The sequence below is a fragment of the Megalobrama amblycephala genome, linkage group LG15 (assembly GCF_018812025.1).
Source record: "Megalobrama amblycephala isolate DHTTF-2021 linkage group LG15, ASM1881202v1, whole genome shotgun sequence".
NCBI lineage: Eukaryota > Metazoa > Chordata > Actinopteri > Cypriniformes > Xenocyprididae > Megalobrama > Megalobrama amblycephala.
This window is the reverse complement of record NC_063058.1, coordinates 18,410,263-18,432,239: the sequence shown is the minus strand read 5'-3', so window position 1 is coordinate 18,432,239 and position 21,977 is coordinate 18,410,263. Positions and strand designations below refer to the sequence as shown.

The 21,977-nt window shown below is 41.8% G+C and overlaps 1 protein-coding gene across 6 annotated transcripts; it reads right to left on the bottom strand.

Annotated features, from left to right (window-relative positions):
* Positions 1-125: 125 nt before the first annotated feature.
* On the bottom strand, positions 126-21,874 carry cnot1 (CCR4-NOT transcription complex, subunit 1). 6 transcript variants are annotated; one of them, XM_048157704.1, is made up of 49 exons: positions 21,678-21,874; positions 18,792-19,092; positions 18,054-18,161; positions 17,856-17,954; positions 17,674-17,742; positions 17,547-17,601; positions 17,236-17,439; positions 16,940-17,108; positions 16,690-16,816; positions 16,458-16,571; positions 15,664-15,834; positions 15,432-15,559; positions 15,092-15,332; positions 14,884-15,003; positions 14,610-14,732; positions 13,661-13,812; positions 13,418-13,568; positions 13,112-13,313; positions 12,858-12,980; positions 12,311-12,435; positions 11,909-12,195; positions 11,720-11,798; positions 11,357-11,587; positions 11,114-11,254; positions 10,839-11,018; positions 10,614-10,730; positions 10,392-10,502; positions 10,207-10,284; positions 9,942-10,119; positions 9,716-9,846; positions 9,327-9,623; positions 9,103-9,243; positions 8,909-9,013; positions 8,702-8,821; positions 8,423-8,617; positions 7,839-7,981; positions 7,642-7,750; positions 7,398-7,567; positions 7,075-7,306; positions 6,723-6,986; positions 6,470-6,633; positions 6,041-6,158; positions 5,660-5,761; positions 5,396-5,569; positions 3,987-4,154; positions 3,136-3,316; positions 2,917-3,049; positions 1,090-1,224; positions 126-1,002 (listed from the first exon to the last, which is right to left on the bottom strand). In XM_048157704.1, the coding sequence occupies exons 2-49, from the start codon at positions 18,891-18,893 to the stop codon at positions 924-926; spliced, it is 7,146 nt and encodes a 2,381-aa protein (XP_048013661.1). In that variant the 5' UTR covers positions 18,894-19,092; positions 21,678-21,874; the 3' UTR covers positions 126-923. The 6 variants fall into 6 exon arrangements, with proteins under 6 accessions (XP_048013661.1, XP_048013659.1, XP_048013662.1 ...); XM_048157702.1 differs by having other exon boundaries at positions 9,716-9,864; positions 21,678-21,873; XM_048157705.1 differs by having other exon boundaries at positions 4,005-4,154; positions 9,716-9,864; positions 21,678-21,873.
* Between the last annotated feature and the right edge of the window lie 103 nt (positions 21,875-21,977).

Here is a 21,977-nt window from a genome sequence, read left to right as displayed (position 1 = left end):
CAAACAAAAAGTTGCATCACTTGATAGTGTGAACAGAAGGGGAAAAAAAAAAAAAATTAACCTTATGACACAACTTGTTTCAAACATTTCAACATAAATGCAACCAAATGGCAGGCAAGCAAAGGTGCAGTTCAAGTGTTTAATGCAGTAACTACAGAATGCATACATACAGGAAATAAGTAGCGGAACTAAAGGCAACTACAAAGTACTACAAAATACAACACGCGGACCAATACATTTACAAAACATTCGAAATCCTTACAAAATGAGCTGTATTGGTCCTTTTTTTTTTGTTCTGCAAGTTGAATCTTTGTACAAACTCCGAAGATCCAATTTACCAACAAATTTCTGAATATTTCCACAATTGTACAAGTGCCAGGGAGAAGCTCCAACCCAAGATTTGTTTCCTCACAGGTGCAAAACTAGTGACCCCCCCCCCTGCAGTCCAAGACATCTGTCCGATCCTATCAGCTCACCACACTGATAGCTCTCCCCTTAAAAACCAAACCTCAAAAAATAAAAAGAAATTAAACAAGACAGCTTCCTTAGCCACTACCAAGCTTCCAAACAAAAGTCAATCCGTCTTGAAGGCAAAAAATAATTTATGGAGAGTTTGGGGAAGCCAAACAGCAAGGAGTGAAATGTGCTCAAGCGTGCGCCTCACCTTTGACAAATACTCAAAATCCGCTCTTAAATGTCCCTTTTTAATATTTACACTGAACATTTTAAATTGTCGAGGGAGAAAAAAGTAAACCAAAAAAAATCCCCTCCGGTCAGATGCTGATGGCGCCCGGTGGAAAGAGCGTTAATCCAGTGCCAGCTGTGTGTCGATCAGATGTGCAGGGTGTTGGTGGGGCAAATGAAGGGTTGGGGAGAGGGAGAGCTCTCTCTCTCTCTCTGGGCACAGGAGCAGTTCCTGCAGCCTAACTGGCACCTGTTCCCTCCATCACCTGCTGGGCCTGCTTCTGCCCCATGCAGCACTGAGCTACCGACTGGAACAACCTGTAGAAAGACCAAAAAAGGAAACATTACAGATCTTCTGTTGTAAAAATACAGAAAGATGGGATTGTGTCATGTTGGCCACCTTACTTCTCAATCTCTGGGGCGCAGTGCACAAAATCATGGCTCCAGAACTTAAAGGCAGGGTTCTTGATCAGCTCTATGAAGGTGATGAGCAGACCCCATGGGTGCGGCCTGTTCACAATCAGCCTCTCCAGCAGGACCCTGCACGACAATCACTTGTTAGCCAACAGACAACAACTGTTGAGTACAACACTTAAAATAGAATAATTAATAATGTTTATTTTCATTTATTAGAACTCTTGGTAATAATTTACACAAAAGGTTCCATTTGTTAACATTAGTTAATGAACTAATAATGAAAAGTTATTCTAAAGCATTTATTTAATTTAATTGTAGCATTTACTAATAAATTATCAAAAGTTGTATCTGTTAACATTTAATGGAACTAAACTGGATTGAGCTGACAAGTTATATTTTTATTAACCAATGCTGACATTAATAAATACTAACGAATTGCTCATTGTTAGATAATTTGTTAAAGAATGAACTAATGTTAACAGGACCTTACTGTAAAGTGTCACTAAATTAATTTTAGTATTTATATTTTAAGGGGTCATGAACTGCATTTCATTTTATAAATGTTCTTTGAGTTCCACTTATAATATTATCAAGATTTTTACATAAACTAATCCTAATTTAGAAGTAATAAGCCATTTTATATCCCGTTTTTGACCCAGTTGTTGGAACGTTCAATTTTGATGGGTGACGCATTCAAGAATTTGAAGTAAACACCCACTGCTATGATTGGGTAACAGTTTTTCATATTAAAATAATTTTAACATACATGTGGAATCGTTTTGAAAACTTCCGATGTTGAAAAATCTGGTTGCAGTTGAAACATTTGCCAACGGTGTGAAACATTTATGCATATTACATGTGCTTTATAAGTCTTGGTTGTGGCAAATAAAGAGCAGTATCATGTTTTAAATTAAATGAAACATGTTGTAACGTGACAATAAAAGATGTCGCTCACTGAAGCTTTTATTCAGGATTACAGTGAATGGCTTCGATCAAACCGCATTAACCTCATAAATGCCGAAACAAAGGAAAGAACAGGAAATTACAAATATTCAGTTTGACTGTGGCACTACAGTATAAATACTTTGTCCAATATAGATCGTTTTATATGTTCCAAGCAATAGTTGACACATGAACACACAATAACAAAATGAAGAGAAAAACAACTGTCTTACTGACATGATCTGACCAGAACTTTGTTAAAAATAAAGTTAATTTATGCTTTCTTAATGTTAGGATCACAAGGACAGCAATGCAAATACTGTTTTTCCCACAACTTGCCACTTCAAAACGTTTTGTAATCCGCAGAGGTATCTCTATTGTTTTGCTGCTCGAGTAATCCTGTCTTTGTGTCCATCTCATATTTACTATTACATGACATGCATGATACAGTGGGCGGGGCTAAAGAGGCAATGATATACAAGTAGGTGTTGATTTCCTTTGTTGCGCTATATGATGTAATGTGACAAAATCCGAAACGAGTCGTTCTCTGAGCTTGGTTTCAATAAAAGCTGGAGTAACGAGGCAGTTTTGAGTTCTTGAAAGATATTTTTATAGTACAATGAAAAAAAAAAAAAAAATTGATTTCTCAATTCATGACCCCTTTTAATGATTATAAATTTCTTTTAAAGCAGTCTGTTCTGTGTTGGCTAGGGAGATTGAAAATGTAAAAATGTATAAAGTATTGTCTCCGTACAAAATTGCATTTATTCTTGCAAATAAAAAAAAAAAAAATACATAAGTAAAAATGGAAGTAAGCACAACCAGAGTTTAAACTAATCATTTGTTAAAAGAATAAATCATTAAATGCCATACCTGGTGATCTGTTCTTGAATGGCTTCAGCGTTGGCCTCGGCAAACAGATACAGCATGGTACAACTAAAGTAGTGTGTGTGGCTGTTTGGATAACGCAGCTGATTGGCTATCGCATTCAGGAACAGATAGCGGCCTGGGAGCAGGAAAATAAGTCACGATGTAAACTAAAACTAGAGAGAGGAAAAAACAAACAAAAAAACAACTTTTTTTGCATCTCACCTTCAGTGTCTAGATCGACTGCGAGGTTCTGGAAGATGTCCATGTGTGCTGAGTGCGTGATGGTGCTCATGGAGGGAGTGCTGCCCTTGTTGTGGATGTGGGCAATGGCCTGGGTTCCAACGTACAGCACAAGAGCGTTGATCAGCTGGATGTTGTAGCGGTTTCCAGGCTCGTTGGACACCTGGAGGTACAGTAAATTTGTATGAAATTATTCATTTAAAAAAAAAAAAAAACACCTAAAATTTAGGGTTGTGAAGTATATTTGTGTGTAGACTCAAGAAAATTGAATTAGCCTCTTTGGACAGATTTTGCAAGAACTAATGAGAATTAATGCTCAAGAGCCAAATAGGGTTGTCAAAAAAACCTTCTGTACCAAGTCGTTACTGAAATTTTAAAAATGTGACTTTACCAGCATTTCCCCCTAGCATTTTGAGCACTGTTTTTAAACACCTCTGATTGGCCATTGTGTTTACACGCTCAACAAATATGTCTGATTGGCTACAATGATCAACAGGAGCGTTTGAAAGCAGGCGTCTATCAGTGGATCCCTAATATAGATGCCAGCTTTCAAACACTCCCCGTGTATATCTGTGTAAGCGCTCTGTGAAGAGCATCAAAGATGTCTTTTGACAATGTTTTTGAAGCTTTGATCATTGTAGCCAATTGCAGACTTATCTGTTGAGCACATGAACACAATGGCCAATCAGAGGTGTCTACGAATCCACTCAACGGCACTCAAAATGCTAGGGGGAAATGCAGGTAGTGTCACATTTTTAAAATTTCATTACCGACTTGGTACCGAAATTGGTACTTTTGACAACCTTACAAATAACAACAAAAGATTAACTTACGATTCTGCTGTGAACTACCTGCAGGTTGCTGCGCAGCTCAGAGAGGAAGGTGACAGGAGAGCGGGTCTTGAGGTAGGAGTCAAGATCCTTCTTAAACTGGGATGGCATCACACCAGTGAAGTTAGTGAGGATGCGGGGAGCGATGTTGATTTCACTCAGCATATCCACCTGGTGGACACACACAACAATTATTGTACACACCATAACATGACCACAAGTATATTTGAAGTTACGACTACATACTAAACTAAAGCATCACATATGATGTCAAATTTTATAGGGATGTCCAGATCCGATCACGTGATCGGAAATCGGGCCCGATCATGTGGTTTCAGACTCGATCGGAATCGGACGTTACCTCCCGATCAGGACTCGTGTATGTGTGTATATATATATATATATATATATATATATATATATATATATATATATATATATATATATATATATATATATATATATTCTCATTATTTTTAACACATGATGAGGTGGCACAGAGTTAGGCCCTGTTTCACACTGCAAGCGTAAGCGACGCGTGAGTAGCGCATATTTTTTTCAGCGTGCATGTCAACCAACGGATGCATTCACACAGGCAGCAGGAGCAGCTCGTAAAGCGTCAGGTAGGAGCGTCGCGTAAGCAGCAGTGCCGCGATCGTCTCGGCACCGAGTCTATCCCTGTGTCTCAATCAGCTCCCTAGCTCTTTAGGTCGTGAATCAGTAATGAAAGTGAATGTGGCTGATACCCTGATCAGTGCCCTGACTACTGAACTAGGGAGCTGATTGAGACACACTGCGCTGCTGACGTGTAATTAAAGTGAAAGCACACTTTTGATGGACAAAATAAATATAATTTCACACAAAAAGTGTTCAAAATGCACACAATACGCATGTCTAATGTGTTTTAACAAGAATTTGAGTATGACAAATGAAAATTAAGAATCAAAAATATTAATAGAAGATTTACCCATTTTTTATTATTCAGTTTGGGTTAAAGTATGGTGTATTATAAAAAACTAAAGTAAACTAGCCAGAAAATATGATATATATAAACATTATTTTAGTTATTACACAGACTGCAGCATACCCAAATCAAACCAAATATATTTGTTTTTATATTAGCCTTTTTTATATTTACTGTTGCACTAAAGTGAAGTGAAGTGAACAATTTATGTTATTTATTACTTGACTGTTCAAGCTACCTCACAGAAGTGCTCTGTTTGTAATTAAATAAAAAATAAGGAACGTCCTGGATCTGTTTTTTTTTTTTTTTTTTTTTTTCGCTCTTCTTTATTCTTTTTTTGATGTATTATAGAAATATCGGATCGGGACTTGGTATCGGCAGATACTCAAAATCAAATAACTCGGACTCGGATCGGGACATCCCTAAAATTTTATGTACAACTCTTTACCTTCAGATTAGGGGTAAAGGGGTCTGGAAGCCTCATGTTGCGGGGGAAGGCACTCAGGATCAGGTTCCTCAGCTGGATGCAGTTGGGCGGGATGACATCGCAAAAGCCATAATGGTAGTCGCACAGGAATTCTGGGAAGTCATGTAGCAGGACAAGCAGCACACGAAGTGTTCCCTTGGAGAATAGAGAGAAAAACAATGCAAGGTCACAAACTAATCCAGTGAACCACCAGACAGGCTTTTGAAGGCAAGACTGTGTTAATACCTTGTAGAGAATTTGCATAGGTTTGTTGAGTTCAACATTCCTTAGGAAGGGTGCAAGATACTTGAACAAGTCAATCAGCAGCTGGGCATACATTGGCCAACCCTGCGTGAGAGGAAAGAGACGTTTAAGGCACAGAAGCTAGTCAGCGATTGACTGGGATGAATATGGGATGTGGTGGGACATCAGAGGTACTCAATCCTGCTCCTGAAAGAGCCCTTTCCTGTAAAGTTTAGCCTCACCACAACTGCCTTGAACTTTAGAGTAATCCTGAAGCCCTTGATTAGCCGTTTCATGTTTAATTATAGTCAAACTTTGCAGGAAAGTGGTCCTCCTGGAGCAGAATTGAACACCCCTGATGTATATCATACAGCAGATACAGACCTTTTGTTGTGGGGTGTGTGCAAGCATCCTGGCAATGAAGATGCGGTGAGAGATGAGCTCCAGCCAAGCATACACAAAACCAGGTGCTTTAGTAGGCCTCAGGATGTGGAAGGTGTTGCTGAAAGAGACAATGTCCTTTAATACTCAAAAACTGACCAAAACGGTAAAGGTGTGGTCACATTAGCAAACTTTCTCAAAAAAAAAAAAAAAAAAAAATCCATTATCTATTGTCAATAGAAGTCACTTTCAAACCAGGCATGTTGGTAAATGCAACAAATACACGTTACTAACATACTGTTGCCAAATCTGCGTGGGAAAGATTTTTCACCCACATGGCTTCCTATTGAAATGACTGGAATTTTTGCCCATGAAAATTGTCCGAACAACAATAAATCTGACCAGATCTTAAGTCTAAAGCCATGTGCTTACCAGAAGGCAGTGAGCGTCTGGAAGTTGATGGTCTCCAGCACATGCTCTGGTGCATTAAGCTCCAGCAGAAGCATGATGAAGATTCGGTGGTATGGAAGCTGCTGGAACTCAGTCTGCCTCACATCGTGATCCTGGATCAACACACCCACCACAATGCCCAGAACCTGAACCATGACAAGAAATGCAGCATTAAATCAAGACCTACAAAACAATATGTCCTTCAAAAAAAGTGTGTCAACATTGAGCCACAAACCGCTGTAAGCATTCCAACCTTGTTGAGGAGGTTGATTTTGGTGACCGTGTTGGTCGCTTCTCCGGAGTGTTTGACCAGAAGGGCAATGAGCCGAACAAAAGCATCCAGGTTATGGTAGCACTTTGCCCTGATGATGGCAGGGCTGGTGGTGGGGTGCTGCTGTTCGGCTTGAGCGCGGTAACTGATCTCCACGCACATCTCTGTGCACAGCCGGAAGAAGCGAGTGATGAGGTCGTCGGTCTTCAGGATGCCCTGCTGGTGCATCTGTGAAAGAACAATGCAGGAGTGAATGAAGTAATGCAGGCCAATTCTAGTCTTGAGAAACCAAGTCGGGGACTCGAAACTGGCTAACCTGTCCAACAAATGCAGAGAAGGCCTTAGTGCTGTCCCTTCCTGCAGCTGCTGAGTGGTACAGGTTGACCCATTCTCTCAGCAGGTACTCTGCCTTCTCTCTAAGACCTGGCGGGTCATCATACTCAGAGGCTTGAGAAATCCCAGAGTGCATCATGAAGTTTGGCCCACCATGGTGACGATCGATCATGGCCTCGTAGTTGGAGCGGACAACATCCATCAGCTGGGGCAAACTAGTGGTTACACAGAAGTTGTCCAGGTTACTTAAATGTTCAGTAACAAAACGGACATTCAGTTCAACCAGTAGCACAAGTGGCATATTACCCTTCAGGAGCGTTAGCTCTGGAGTGAGCACTGGTCCTCATCAACGTCTCGATGGTGTGGAAGAGATCTGCCTCTGTGATGTGGCTCACGCTGCGTTCGTCAACCAGCAGGAGCTTCACTAGCTGCATGGCGAATGCCACGGCCATGTAGTTCAGACCATTCTCCATGGACTGAAAACACAGAAGAGTAAGAATCCACTCATTTACATCGATTTTCTTTGAAATCCTAGAGACACCGTTCTCACCTGAGCCAGGTGCATGTCATACTGCTGCATGTTGACCAGGTGGTTTCTGATGAGGAGCTCTACGGCCTCAACGTTGTACTTGTATTCATCTCTGCACTCAATCAGGCATCTGCAGGGGGCATAGAAGAAAAGGTTAGGACCTTGAGGTCCATCTATGCCTGTGACTAACAAGTTTACGTCACAGTTGCAATACTGGCCTGGTGATTTGTTTGTTGCACCACTGTGGGCCGTAGGCACGACCGTCCTGTAGAGCTTTCAGCACCAACAGGTGGCACTCCCTGTAGCTTAGCAACAGATCAGTATCAGCGCCACTGGTGGCATCTAGCAGACCCTCCACAGCCTGAGAGCAAGCAAGCAAAAGAGACGTTAGATTTTTTTTTTTTTTTTTTTTTTTTAAGATTTATTTTTGGCATTTTTGACTTTATTATGATAGGACAACAAGCAGACAGGAAGCAAAGCGGGGAAGGGGGGGGGGCGGGATTGGGAAAGGTCGGTTCGCCCAAAGCGCAACTGCGCTACATGTTGGCGTGCTGCCCACGAGGCTATCGGCACTGACAAGACACATTAGATTTAAGCCGAGGCCATATAGCAGGGGTATCCAATCCTGGTCCTGGAGGGCTAATGGTCCTGCAGAATTTAGCTCCAACACATTTGCCTGGAAGTTCCTGGTGATCCTGGAGACCTGCTAAACTCTGCAGAACAATGGCCCTCCAGGAGCTGGATTGGACAGCACTGCTGTATAAGGTTGTTCCCCAAGTTTTCCCCCGAGAGACTATCTAACCTTTTGCAAAAGGCCCAGGGCAGCAATGCCATCACGGGAGTTCCTAGCCATGACAACTGCCTCCAGGAGGCTGCGTATAGCCTGGGTCTGTGGATTCATGGCCAGCGCAGGTGGAATAGCGTGCAGATGCTGCTCCAGGTCCGAAATGCACTTATCATAGATGTGAGCCACATCATCAGTGGGCCATGCCTGTTGCTGCAATGCAGAAAAAGAACCTGTGAGTGAGTTACCCAATGTGACAACCAAACAAAATCTCTTCAAGAAAGACAGGAGCTCTACCTTCATTGGTTGGGCAAGGAAACCAGTGGGCTGAGACAGGTCGTTACTGGGTAGGAAGCCAGGAACATTTCGGGCAAACTCCTCATAAACAGCCAGCTGTTTAGGATCCACTCCACCGACCTGGAGAGGAGGAGCAAGTCAGAATCCAACACTGACAGAGAACAGTACATCAACTCGACCTTAAAGAAGTATGCAAAGAGCTCTCACCTTCAGTCTGATTTGCTCTGGCATACGCTCTGCCTGATAGGTGAGTACCATGGGATCACAATAGCGGCGGCCTTCTTGGCGAGCGTGCTTCCTCAGCTCAAATTCCTGCAAGATAAAGAAATTCATCAGATTACACTAGAAAAGCAACTGTTGCTCAACTGATGTAACAATTAGGAAAGTACGCAAGGACTTACAGTTGCCAGTCTCTTGTCCATCTCAGGTCCAGCTTTCTCCACTGCCGTCTTTTGGATAAAGCAACACGCAAGCTCACAGTTGTCCTGTGCGATGCGAGCAGCCGCCTCTTCCATCATCTCTCTCTGCTGGGGTGTGGGAGCCTGAAATGTATGTTCATCCAGTCAAAATTCTTAAAGTGACTAGAAGTCTTGATTTTGAATGAGAGAACAAAGTTATTCCCTACCCTAAGAGCTGCTGCAAAGCTGTTCTTCAGGTTGGTGGCAATGCTCATGAGCAGCGGCTCTCTACAGGTGATCATGGCCATGCCGGCTGTCAGGTTGCGCATCATGTGGTGGGCAGCTACGCGCATGTGAGACTCCTCAGAGTCTAGCGCAAAGTCTTTCCGGACTATCTGCTCGCAGGTGGTCATGGCGATCTTGATTGATCGGTCCACCACTGGGTGCACAAGCTCCTGTACGGCACGCTCGATTGCTGGTCTCACGCACTGCTTCAGCTGAGGGTGGGCCTGCAGCAGTGGGATCTATAGAAAAACGGTGAAGAAAAGGTAATTTACAATTTAAAAGTATTCAACAATAAAGAGCATAAATTGGCTTTAAATAGTGTGAGACTAACGTTAACATTGATGTTGATGTGCGGGGCAAGGCCAGCCAGGGCATACACATTGATGTCATGGTAGCTGAACTGTGGTGTGGGTGGCCCCGTGGCAGTACAGGTTGTGGTGGTGGCCGGAGTCGAGGGAGCAGCTGTAAATGAAACAGAGTCTACTGATGGTTAAACAGGAAATCAAAAACTATAGAAAAAGAACGCAACTTACAACATGCCTGTTTTAGTGTTATACCTGTAGTAACTATAGGCAGCATCTCTTCAGGAGGCTTGGTCTCTTTCTTTGGTGCAGAGAGCTGCTCCTCTAAATTCTTCAGCTTCTCTTTGTCTCTCAGCAGGTTTCCTGGCTTCAGCTCACTGATGTCCAGAGACAGATTCTTGCAGAGCACCTCGATCTCAAACTTGAGGTTAAGCTGTAACAAAAGAATTGTGGGACTGAGTTGAAACACCACTAGATGCTTATGCACCATTAAGTTTAACATCAATGATAAGTGACTGACCTTTAAGTCATGCTCTTGATGGAGCTCAGCCAATACATTCATGATGCCCATGGTCCAAGGGTTCTGCGGTCTGAAGATCTACAAAACAGAGCACCAGTTGTTTAGAGGTTATGTCCAGGTATTTGCAAAACTGGCTCACACTCAACACCTGACAGCAAGATTGGGAGAGAAAATGTAATGATTACCACACTCCGCAGACTTGATTCCAAGACTTTGGCCACAAAGGGGACAACATACAGTAACTCCTGCTGGCCTTTCACATAAGCCTCCAGCAAGAGAGACTTTAGCTCCAGATCCTATAAAAGAGAGCAAAACAATGCGGTCACATTCCTAATATAAAAACTAATTGGATTCGTTTTCGAAACATCTATAGATGTTTCAAGCACAGGTGATAAAAATGAACTCACTGTGTAAAGGATGGGTTTGTTTTTAGCTAGGGTGATCATTCCAAGCCAGTGACCCAGATTCTTCAGCAGGGATCGATCTGAGAAGTTAGCAGCTGCCTTATCAGAGGTAAGAAGGACCTGAGAGGAAAAAAAAAAAAAAAAAAAAAGGACAACAATGAAGTGATCATAACATAGCTATGCCTCATTTTCTTTGTCCTTAAATGTGTTATTTTTCAAAAATGTTACCTTGATGTTTCTGTAAGTCTCATTGAGAACCATTTTAACAAACTCTGGATTTTTCAGTGTGTCCAGGAAGTTAGAATACAGGCTGTGGAAGTTGGGCTCAATGCTGACACGCTTCATGACCAGGTACTGAGAGACCCAGGGCATGAATTCTTCTTTCACAGTCTCTTTCAGCTCCTCCACCTTCAAACAAGCAGAAAGAGATGGTTTAGGAGTTAAAAGCACAAACGTCTGATATAAAATGTAGCACGCTAATCATATAAATTGTAAAAACAAACCTTTTGGGACATGTTTGATTGGGACAAGTTGTTGAAGATGAATGCAATCTTCTCCTGAACATTCTCTGGGGGTTCAACGATCCTTTCAGTCTGGTCTGTGGCCACCAACAAGGTGTCAATGTTTGTGGTGTTGATTGAAGGCTGTGGAGGAAATTAAAATGTCAAATAACAGCTGAGTGCATCTTAGACCAATGGTAAATTCAAGAAAATGACATTTACGGAACAGTGACTACGTTCACTTACTGGCACGTCCTTCTTCGGTCCAACAGCTGTAGGTCTCGTGATGGTGGTGGTTTTGGCAACGGTGGTGGTCGTGGTGGCTGTGGTCACTAAGGTGCTGGCTTGGCCAGGTTGGGGGGCTTTAGGGGTCTGAGACTGAGCTTGAGCCTGGGCTAGAGCCAGGCTACCTGGGGTGGTAATTGAGCCTTGCATCTTCACAGGAGGGTCTCTGGACTGCTGGCCATACTCTATATACTACACATAGAAAATGGACAACATACAACAGGAGACTTGTTAAGTTGGAAGTTTAACCAACTAGTGCAGAGTGAGAAATTATGGGAAGATGCTGTGGGCATCTACCAAAATAAAATGGAAAAACTAGGTTACCTCTTGTAAATGGTGTGGGAACTGCAGGAAATGGGCTATTGACGCCAAGTGCTGACAGTACTGGGGATAGTCCTTCAGTCTGAGGAATGAGAGTGGCTCAGATTTAAAACAAACGCACAACTCAGTTTATCAAGATATGTTCCAAATGAGATCTTTATTGTATATTGTATGACAAAGTAGTGGCAGTACCTATTTTTAAATCTATCTAGTGCAGCGATCCCAAAGTAATACATCTTTGATCCATAAGGTTTACGTAAAGCTTCCAGCACATATCGTAAGGCCAAGCCCAGCGCCATGTACGTCACTAGGCCCTTCTCAATGATTCCCCCAAAGAGGCATGCAGTGATGTGCAGCTCTTTGTCTGGATACTGAGGGAAGAATCGGTACTCCTCAAACAGATTCCTCAGCATGCAGTTAAAAACTTCCCGTTCCCGCTTGATGTTCGAGTCCTTAAATCTTTGCAGCATTTCCAGCACCTACATTGAAAGAATAAGTATGAATTTGAAAGCTGCACCTGAGAGATTAGATTTGAGGCATTAGGAATGAGCAAAAGTGCCATTCTACTCATTCAGTTCCTTTTGCTGATCTCACCTCATCCACAGACATTGTGGGGTGTGGCGGATGGTTGTAGATGCGCTGGAAATAGCTGTTTGCTTCATCGTCAATCTCCTTACTAAAGTGCTGGTTTGCCTCGGGCCACACCTGAGAAAGGTCAGCTACAACATAGAAAACTCTTGTTACCTCACTTTATGCTTTTTTTTTTTTTTTTTTTTTTTAAATCACTTAATTTGTAAAAAGATTGCCTAAAGCTGAGAAAACAAAACAGAAGTTCCTGGCAAACAGCTTGTTTTCCTTCATAGGTCTAATGGAAGAAAACTGATGACTTTTCACACGGATCCAAACTAGTTGCCAAGAACATCTTGCAGTAATGTAGACTGACCTGTATTTCCTCTTGGATTCTAATGATACTTTTTTTTTTTTTTGGCCCGGCAATGAAAATTACACCGATTAAAGACACTTTGAAATGCATGTCAAAAGGACTTTTGTGAGAAACTGAGGGCCAGTTTTGAGAGGAAATACAGCTTGAGGCACCTGGCACTCTCTCAGCCACACCACCACTTACAGGCCTTCATCTTACTCTGCTGAAATGTGGGCGGGTTTAGCCCCGGTGTGCTCATCTTCCTGGTGCCGAAGGGATCGCTGCTGACGGCGGGCATTCCCAAACCTGAGCCAAGCCCAGTCAAGCTCGTGCTCAGAGGACCTTGAGAAGCAGTTCAAGAAATTTGTTGAAATTCTAATGCATTTGTAAATGAAACAAACTATGATAAACAATAGTTCAGCCTCAATAAGTTCTGGACCAGAGTGTATAAATTCACAGTAGTCTCAGGGTACCTTGGAGCTGCGAAGAGAGGGGGTTGATTCCTGGGAAAGCTGTGCTGGGGTTTGGGTTTGGTAGATTTGAGAAGGCTTTGGCTGGGGACTGGGGATTACTAAAGGCAGAGCCCTGCAGGCTGGGGAATCCTTGCATGCTCGGGGTATGAGAGGTGGATGAGACACCTAGACTCAAAGAGCCCATCGCAGAGAGAGGGTCCATCTGGAATACAACAGGGCAGATGTAAGTACAACACCATCAAATGCAGTTCAGAGAATTTTTGACACTAATAGCCATCTTCAGTCAGTAAGTAAGGTCACAGTTACTTGAACAGGTGAGATAGCATCTAAGCTGCTGGTGCTGGGAGCTCGTCCCTTTGGCAGGACTCCTGGTGGCGGCTGTCGGGCCTTGTTCATCACATTGCTACAGTTGGCCACCATGGTCAAGATTGTCTCTGACAGCTCTTGAGACACACTCCTGCTCAAACAAGCCAACAAAACCAGGTGTTTAACAGCAACCCAAGCATTTTCTTGAAGTGTTTAGAAACATGTGCAAGGCTCTATACACACCCAGCACAAGACTGCAGACATGCAAGCATTGTAGCCAGTGTTTCAGGAGGAAGTTGAGCACTCTTCGGCTGGTCTTTCTCTGGGGCCAAACCACCCATGATGGAGGGACATCGTCTCTTCAGGAACGTGACGCACGCCTGGATGAACGGCTCCTAACAGACGAAGACAGAACATGTCAGTCTTTCATGTACATTTGCTTAGAATTCAAATACACTGCCAGTCAAAAGTTTTGGGGTGAGTAAGATTTTTAATTATTGGAAAAAAAATCAATTCTTTAGTTATTTTTCTCAGTACGGATGTATTAAATTGATTTTAAGTGATAGTAAAGACATTTATAATGTTACAACCAGTGTTGGGGAAAGTTACTTTTAAAAGTAATGCATTACAATATTGCGTTACTCCCTAAAAAAGTAACTAACTGCGTTACTTAGTTACTTTTTATTGAAAGTAATGCGTCATTCCTTTTGCATTACTTTTTCTCATCTGGGGTCAGTCAATAAATGGGAAAACAAAGTAACTTGCATTACTTATTTGAAAAAGTAACTCAAATATTTTGTTGTAAATTTAAAAGTAATGCATTACTTTACTAGTTACTTGAAAAAAGTAATCCGATTACATAACTTACGTAACCCAACACTGGTTACAATAGATTTTATAACAAGATTTCTATTATAAATATTAAACGGCATGAAAAAATGAACACCAAACCAGCATATTAGAATGATTTCTGAAGGATCACATGACACTAAAAACTGGAGTATTGGCTGCTGAAAAATTTGCTTTGCCATCAGACATTTTATTTTAAATTGCAATAATCTCAATTATCACTGCTTTTACACTGCTTTTAGTATATCAAATAAATGCAGCCATGGCGAGCGCAAGAAATTTTTAAAAATCCTTACCGACCCCAAACTTTTGAACAGTAGTGCAAATATGAATGCACACTTACCCCGTGCTCTCGTATTTTGTCAGTGAGCCATTTGTCAAGTTTGAGGTATTCACGGCGAGAGGCAAGTGCAGCAAGGTCAATAACAAAGGCAAATGGAGTACCATTCAGCAGCATCGATAGAGACTGCAATGAGATTAAAAAAAAAAAAAAAAGAGAGAGAGAAAAGAATTAAAAGAATGTTTCAGAAACAGTTTTGCTTAAAAACTGGTTCACAGTTCCCAAAGCTAATATCTATTCCTCATGATGCAGGTGCAGGAGTTGAAAAGATTGGTACCTTCAAGTCTTGAGCCACATCCAGGATGCGAGATAGCTTGGCCTGGTCGTATTGCTCTCCTCTCATGTACCACTCGGCCATAGAGTGCATGATCAGCTGGCGGATGGAGGGGGACTGGCCCTGGAAACATAAGCCAGGCACATATTAGTACACAGTGACACCATAAAGGAACTTTGTGCTTCTTCATACAAATGTCAAATCCACCCACCTGTCCATGCCAGGCATAGTGCAAGATGATGGCAGAGTTGGGGTGGTTGCCCAGGAAGATGGGCATGAGGGTGGAGATGAGCTCATGACGCAGGGTGTGCCAGGAGGTGCTGATCTGCAGCAGCGCCAGCACCAGCATGTCTGGGCAGTGCTTGATGGGGAAGCTAAAGAGCTGCTTCACCTGTTCATAATGCCCAACTTCAGAGAGGCGCAAGAGGCTCTCCACTAGGTCCAAGCTCTTCCTGTTGACCAAAGTGAAAGGAGAAGATATTAAGCATACAGATGGACCAAACAGTCACTTTTTAGAAACACTAGATTGTCTTAAATGGCTCAACACTAACCATGTGGCTATCTCTCTGTTGTCATCCTCGGGTGGGGCCTTCAGGATGTCAATGGCAACCGTATGACAGGGGTAGTCAGCAAAGCAGAACACTTCAGGACTCATCAGGGAGTGCTGAATGAACGATAACTGGAGAACAGAACAGCGAGGATTCAATATGCTATTTCATTTCCAATGAAATCTTCTGGACGAGTAATTTAATATGATTTGGCAACAATTAAAAACTTTTTTACCTGTCCTTCTGCATGCTTCCATGGTCTGTAGATGAGATCCACTGGGAACACCTCCATTCCCAGACCCCTCTGGACCCCATAGACCACTATCTGAAGACCCTTACTGTCCCGGATCAGAAAGCCTGGGTGATCAAGCTCATAGGTCACCTCTTTAAAATTCAGATTGGGGTTCTGAGGAGAACAAGCAGAGTCAAATAGTGATAAAAATGTGGGAAACTTTAGCTGCCTACTAACATTTGACCTGGTAAAGCATCTAAAATTAGAACTGCATGATTAAATGAAAACAAAATCAAAAACATAATATGGCTTATTACTTAAAGATGCACTATATTATATTGCATATATGCAAAATATATGCACTCTGCTCTAAATTCTGTCGCTTATAACAGTGTTGTCAGAAGTAGGTCTTTCTGTGAGTTTACTGAAATTTTAAAAATGCGACACTTGAGCGCTGTTGAGTGGATTCATAAACAACTCTTATTGGCCATTGCATCACACGCGCTCAAAGCATCACATTTTTAAAATTTCAGTACCAAATTGCACAGACCATCTTCCCAAAAATTGTAATAAGTGCTTACAAACTGGCTGAAGTTTTAAATGGCTCTCCGCCAACATACAAATACATCATTGATATATAATCCATTTTTGCCAAATTATGTTTCCCTATAAACAAGCACAGCAAACATGGAGCTTTTAAAATGGTAAAATGGTACCATTTTAAAATGCAGCAATAATTTATCAGAAAAATTCTCATTTATCAAACTGTGCAGTCCCATTTAAAATAAGAACCTTACCACTTCTTTGACCACATCAATCAGAACTTCAACATTCCAGGTGTGGGCCTGAGAGCCATCACTCTTGTCCTTCCCATCACTCCAGATCCCTCCACCCACTGGATTGGAAATGGACTACAGATACACAAACCAGTTACTCAAACCTGCTCACACTCCCTAATCCATATTTAATCAAGCTTTGTTACAACAGAATTCCAGCATAACCAAAAACACACCCAGACAGGGAATGTACCTGTAGGCCAATGCCGTCGGACAGCCCGGAGTGAGTGCGGGCCATCATCCCCAGCACTCTGGCCACCTGACTGGCCGTCACCTCTCGCACCCCATACTGCAGGATTATGTTCCTGCACTCTTCGACACTGGGGACACATCAATCAATCAAAACATTAGAATCCCTTTAAATGTCAATACCACATTCACTGCAAAAGTGCATGTCAAAATTCATACAAATTTAAATTTCGGGTGATTTAAATTGTTCATACCTCGCACAAAAGCCATAGCCAACTTCTTGCATGAAGTCAGCAAGGGAACTCTCCATCATGGTCTTATTTAAATCTGCAGAGTCTGGCAGGATCCTGTCCATGAGAATGTCCCGTTTGTCAGGGTACAGCAGTGGTGCGAGCACCACAGGACAGCGCTCCTGCGGGAAATCTGGGACACAAACAAAAACACAGGACTAAATGACTCTAGAGCACAGCATGAGAACCGATTCCAATCTAAAAAACTATCCAAACATAAACATGTAAGAAACGATTTTCTAGTAGATTTTTCCACTAACCTCTGCACAGTGTTTTGAGGAACGCGTCAATCTGCTCTTGTCCGACTCCGCTCGAGCCCTTCTGACCGAACAGAAGATGGGAGAGGAGCAGATGCAGAACCTCTATGGCAATGTCTTGGAAGCCACCTTCCTGATTCCCTCCGAGGTCCGCGTCCACGTACGAGCGGAGAAGGTCAGGGAGCTTCTGCTTCACAAATTGAGCAGCTGTGAAAGCAAGAAACCAGGGTTCGTTACGCCGAAAATGTTCGAGAAGCATCTAAGGCCGCAGAAGTGAAACTGAAAGATGAATAATTCATGAAGTGAACACGTACCAAACCCTCGAAGGTCTGCGTTGCTGGAGTTCAGCAGAGCAAGGCCAAAAATCACCTGGTGAAAGCAAAAGATTTAGTTCCCACATTCATCTGATGACTTTATTTTGAAATATATTAGAAAGCTTACCTCTTGAACCTTGCTTAGCTTGAGAACTTTACTCAGCTGAGTAAATAAATGAGGTGATGGTTTCAAACTCTACAAACAAACAGACATGCAACCGATTAACTAAATGTATAATAAACAAGCACTTAAATCACAAAACTGGCATTGAATATAAAAAGTTAAATATGAAAGGCAGATGAACAAACCTTTTGATAGTGCAGGGGATTGTCAATGGCGTAGCAAAGCGTTGAAATAAAATTTGGTTTCGTAATAAGAGACACACACTCCTGGATCAGAAATTGTGTCTGAAGCAAATAAGAGATGGGAAACAACACATTAAACTAATACTGAAACTAATAAGCTTTTATTTTCTCCATTTTCAAAGCAGAAGCTACATTTATTACCTGGTGGAAATCTTTGCCACTGCTTTTACCATCGCCACTGAAATCCACATGGGAAAAGAGACAGCGTAATAAATGCCGGTCTGCCTCAGGGCCGTGACGATTCACAATCTGAGAAAAAGTGCATCAGATTGTCAGTACCTTTAGTTTGCTTATGAAACTAAGAATGTTCACATTATATCACAGGTTAAAAACTGATAACTAAAGTTCAGACTGAAAGCAAAAATCCAATTTATTTTTGTTGCATATCCAGATTTTATCCATAAAAGGTTTTTGAAAGACTGGACAGCAAAAAAACAAAAACCGCAAAATCAGATTTTTTCAAATCTGATTCAAACCACAATTTCACGGATTTCAAACTCTCTTTTGCGTCACTTAACACAACGATAGCATCGAAACTGGTGTACAGAAATGCCGGAAGAATTCATTTGGTGTTCAAATGGTACGTCCAAAGATTTCGGCATTTTCCTGTGTGACGGAGCAACTCAACAGGGAGCTTATTTGGAGAGCTAGATGATCCGTTTTGAAAGCCTCATCAGATACGTGGGTATGCCTACGTAGTTCCCAAAGCAACCCATGCAGATAGGTTGGTTATGTCTGGACACACAAATCTTATTTGATCACTTGCAATAAATAGTGTGGACAGAGTCTGCCTGAGATGATCCGATTTGAGAAAAAAAATCCAATTTGCCTGGAGTCTGAACATAGCCTAAGTGTAAGTTATGACACCAAAACACTCACATGTTGTATTTCCTGCTGGCTGGCTCTGTAGTTTTTCTTAGTTAAATTGTCCACCAGGTAGCTGATTTGAGACAAAGCCAGCGAGAGCGAGTCAAGATTCATTGCTGGTTGGGGCGGAAGCAGGCGGCCGAGCCCGGCGCAAAATCACCATTATTCCCCTTTAGTCACTTCAGTGATAGGTTACTTCTGTCGGTCCCCCCCCCCCAAAAGGTGTGAAAAGTGTCTGGTGTCCAACAAGCAGAGTCTCTGGGTGGATGCTGATTCCAAGTAATGTCCTTCAGTGCAATTCTTAGTGTAACATCTGGACAAACATATTAGAAAGGGCAAGTTAAAATGCGAGCACAGTAAATCTTCAGTTGCTGCATAAAACAATATTTCAACAACATATATTAAAGGGACAGTTCACCCAAAAACACACGGCCATCTGCTTGTTCCAAACCTGTATGACTTTCTTACTTCTATGGAAAGCAAAAGATGATATTTTGAGAAATGTCTTGTATTTGGTCCATATTACGGAAGTCAACATATCGCCTTTTGGGAACTTTCTTCTGTGGAACTCGAATGACGTACTACACATTCAATGCATTACAACGTCTAATGCAGCGTAAGGCATGCGGAGGGGTAATCACAGAAGAGCGATCAAACGGTGTGTCAGATCATTGCGCTAAAATAGGATAAAATCTCATATTTAATAGTATTTATAGCACCTAACATAATAAAACAGGCTGTGCAACTAGTAGGAATGATTACCTCAAAACGTACCAACGTGAGCAAGTTTGAGGGCTTTTATTTAAATTAAATACATACACCTCTTTAGCTATTGCCACGTGCCAGTGATTATCCCTCTGTGTGCCAATGTTGGCAAGCTTGGAAGCATTGCTGACCCCTAGTCTAATGTATTATGCTGATTTCATGTGCTCTCAAAATTATCATAAATATGAGTTTCCTAGGTAAAAACTGCAAAAGAACACCTTGAAAGCAAAGAGCTTGAAATCACGACTTCAGAAATGGAAATGATCAAATTTCCTATACCACATGAAGGCAGCGTAAGGTTATTTTGTCAGTCTGACAGCCACTTCCCCTCTGCTATATAAGGAAAGCTGCAACAGTTGAATGCATTAAGTAACATTCCATGTTTAGTTTTCCCCCCCCCGGTTAATTAAGTGGGAATTTGAAGTGCACTTTTCCTTTTTGGAATTTTGAGTTTGAACACTATTTATATTATAAAATATTTAGAATAATGAATTCGTATACTAATTAGGGTGCACCTATACAGGTTTGGAAAGACATGAAGGTAAGCAAATTTTTGGGTGAACTGTTTCTTTAAAAACTTTCAACATACAAACCTTACAATATAACAGTAAATTAAGCCAATTTAAATTTTAAAAAGGTTTCAGAACTCCACTTCCAAATTTTCAGTCACTTTCTGTTTTATTTTTAACATACTGAGAGGAACTAAACGGTACTGCCGCAAAACCGGAAGTCATACAAATCTCACAGGCCTTGACTAAAGTTGAAGGGTCGCACGAACAGAATAAATAAACCTTTAGTACGTTCGGTTCCTGCTACACTAAAGCCGTCAATGGCTTGCAAGTACATTTATGAGAAAACAGACATATGACATTTTCAAACCTAAAACCAACAAGACTGATTTCCACAACATACAGCCATGTTTTCTAAACTCATTTAACTGCCGAAGCACCCTTCTTGAAAGACTGAGTGATTGTCTAAATAAACAGAGTCTAAACTATTCTTAAGGGCAGTTATTAAACAATAATACATTTTAGTTTCAGTTTTAAACACTAGTCACGCAAAACAGCAGCTGACTTGGCGAACACGTTAAACTTAAATAGAAATTAACATGCATTACAAATAGGTAACTTTGGTGTTATTTTCACGAAACGTCTCCTAACAACAATTTGACTTCAAATGATCAAACACTCCCAACTTGGCTGTGGACAACACCGTTAGCATTCCTAGTGCTAACTCACCTTTCATCCAAGTTGCTGCTTATTTATTAATACCTAACATGAAACGCCTCTTCGGAAAGAGTTTACTATCACCTACTCAACTGCATTATCACGAATTGAACTCCTGGTAGCTTTTTAACAAACAGTTCTGTCAGATTCAACAGCAGTCGTGCTAATCCAGAGCTGGCTAACAGCTAGGCTAAGCTAACACCCTCATTGTTTCAAACGGTGACGAGCACTAGCCTGTTCCCGACATGCTCATCGAGATCACTTAGCTGACAGGACCAGTCTGCTTGTTTGTTTTGGGCAATAATGTTAGAAATGTACAACCGACAAGGGCTATCATTGCAAGGCCAAGTAAAACGCTGGCAAAAACTTCCGTATCATATAGTTCTAGTATGAATATCTAGCAACAAAACATCTTACTAATGTATAAAGTCGTATTAAATGCACTGATAGTTAAGTAAAACAATTTAGTGTGCATGTAAATTAGTGGAAATTAACAAAAGCAGTCATGCAAGTTTGCGTACAGCTAACGTTACAGTGCTGTCGTCCGGGCCTCACTCAACACATTTGTATGGTTGGAGAAACCAAACTCGGTGTCTAAATCACTCCAGTGACCATGTAGCTGTATCGCTCACAACAAGAGCCTTATTCATATTATAATGTTTTCAAAAATTCATATCAACGGTCACAACCACCGAACTACTACAGACCGTTAGCTGTGATCGTACCAGGACGTGTAGAGTCGGTTGGTATTTTAAGACTTTTTGGCCGTTAAAAGCAGCAAGGTAAGCTACACGCTAGCGAGCTAACGTTAAATTAGCCGAGCAGAAAACATATGATAAGCAATTCATATCTTAGGCTATTTGTACGATTTTAGCGAAACCCCGAACGCGGCGAGAGGACGCGTTACCTCGATCCTGGAAAAATTACGAACGGATGATCATTTTCGTCGTATTTCTTCGTTCTGATCTTGATTGATAAAAGGTCGCTTTCTCCCTCGGTTCGATTTGGATTTTTCAAAATAAAATGGCGACTGTCAGGGCACGCGCGCGCACCTAGTGCGGTGCTTATTGAGCTCGCGCACGACGCACGAGCTCGCGACTACGCAACATATTAAATGACGCGAGCCGACACCCTCCCCATGCGCACAAATGGTGCAAAGTGATGGAGGCTTCGCGCAGATGCAAACTCACACCTGTTGCTGTGTGAA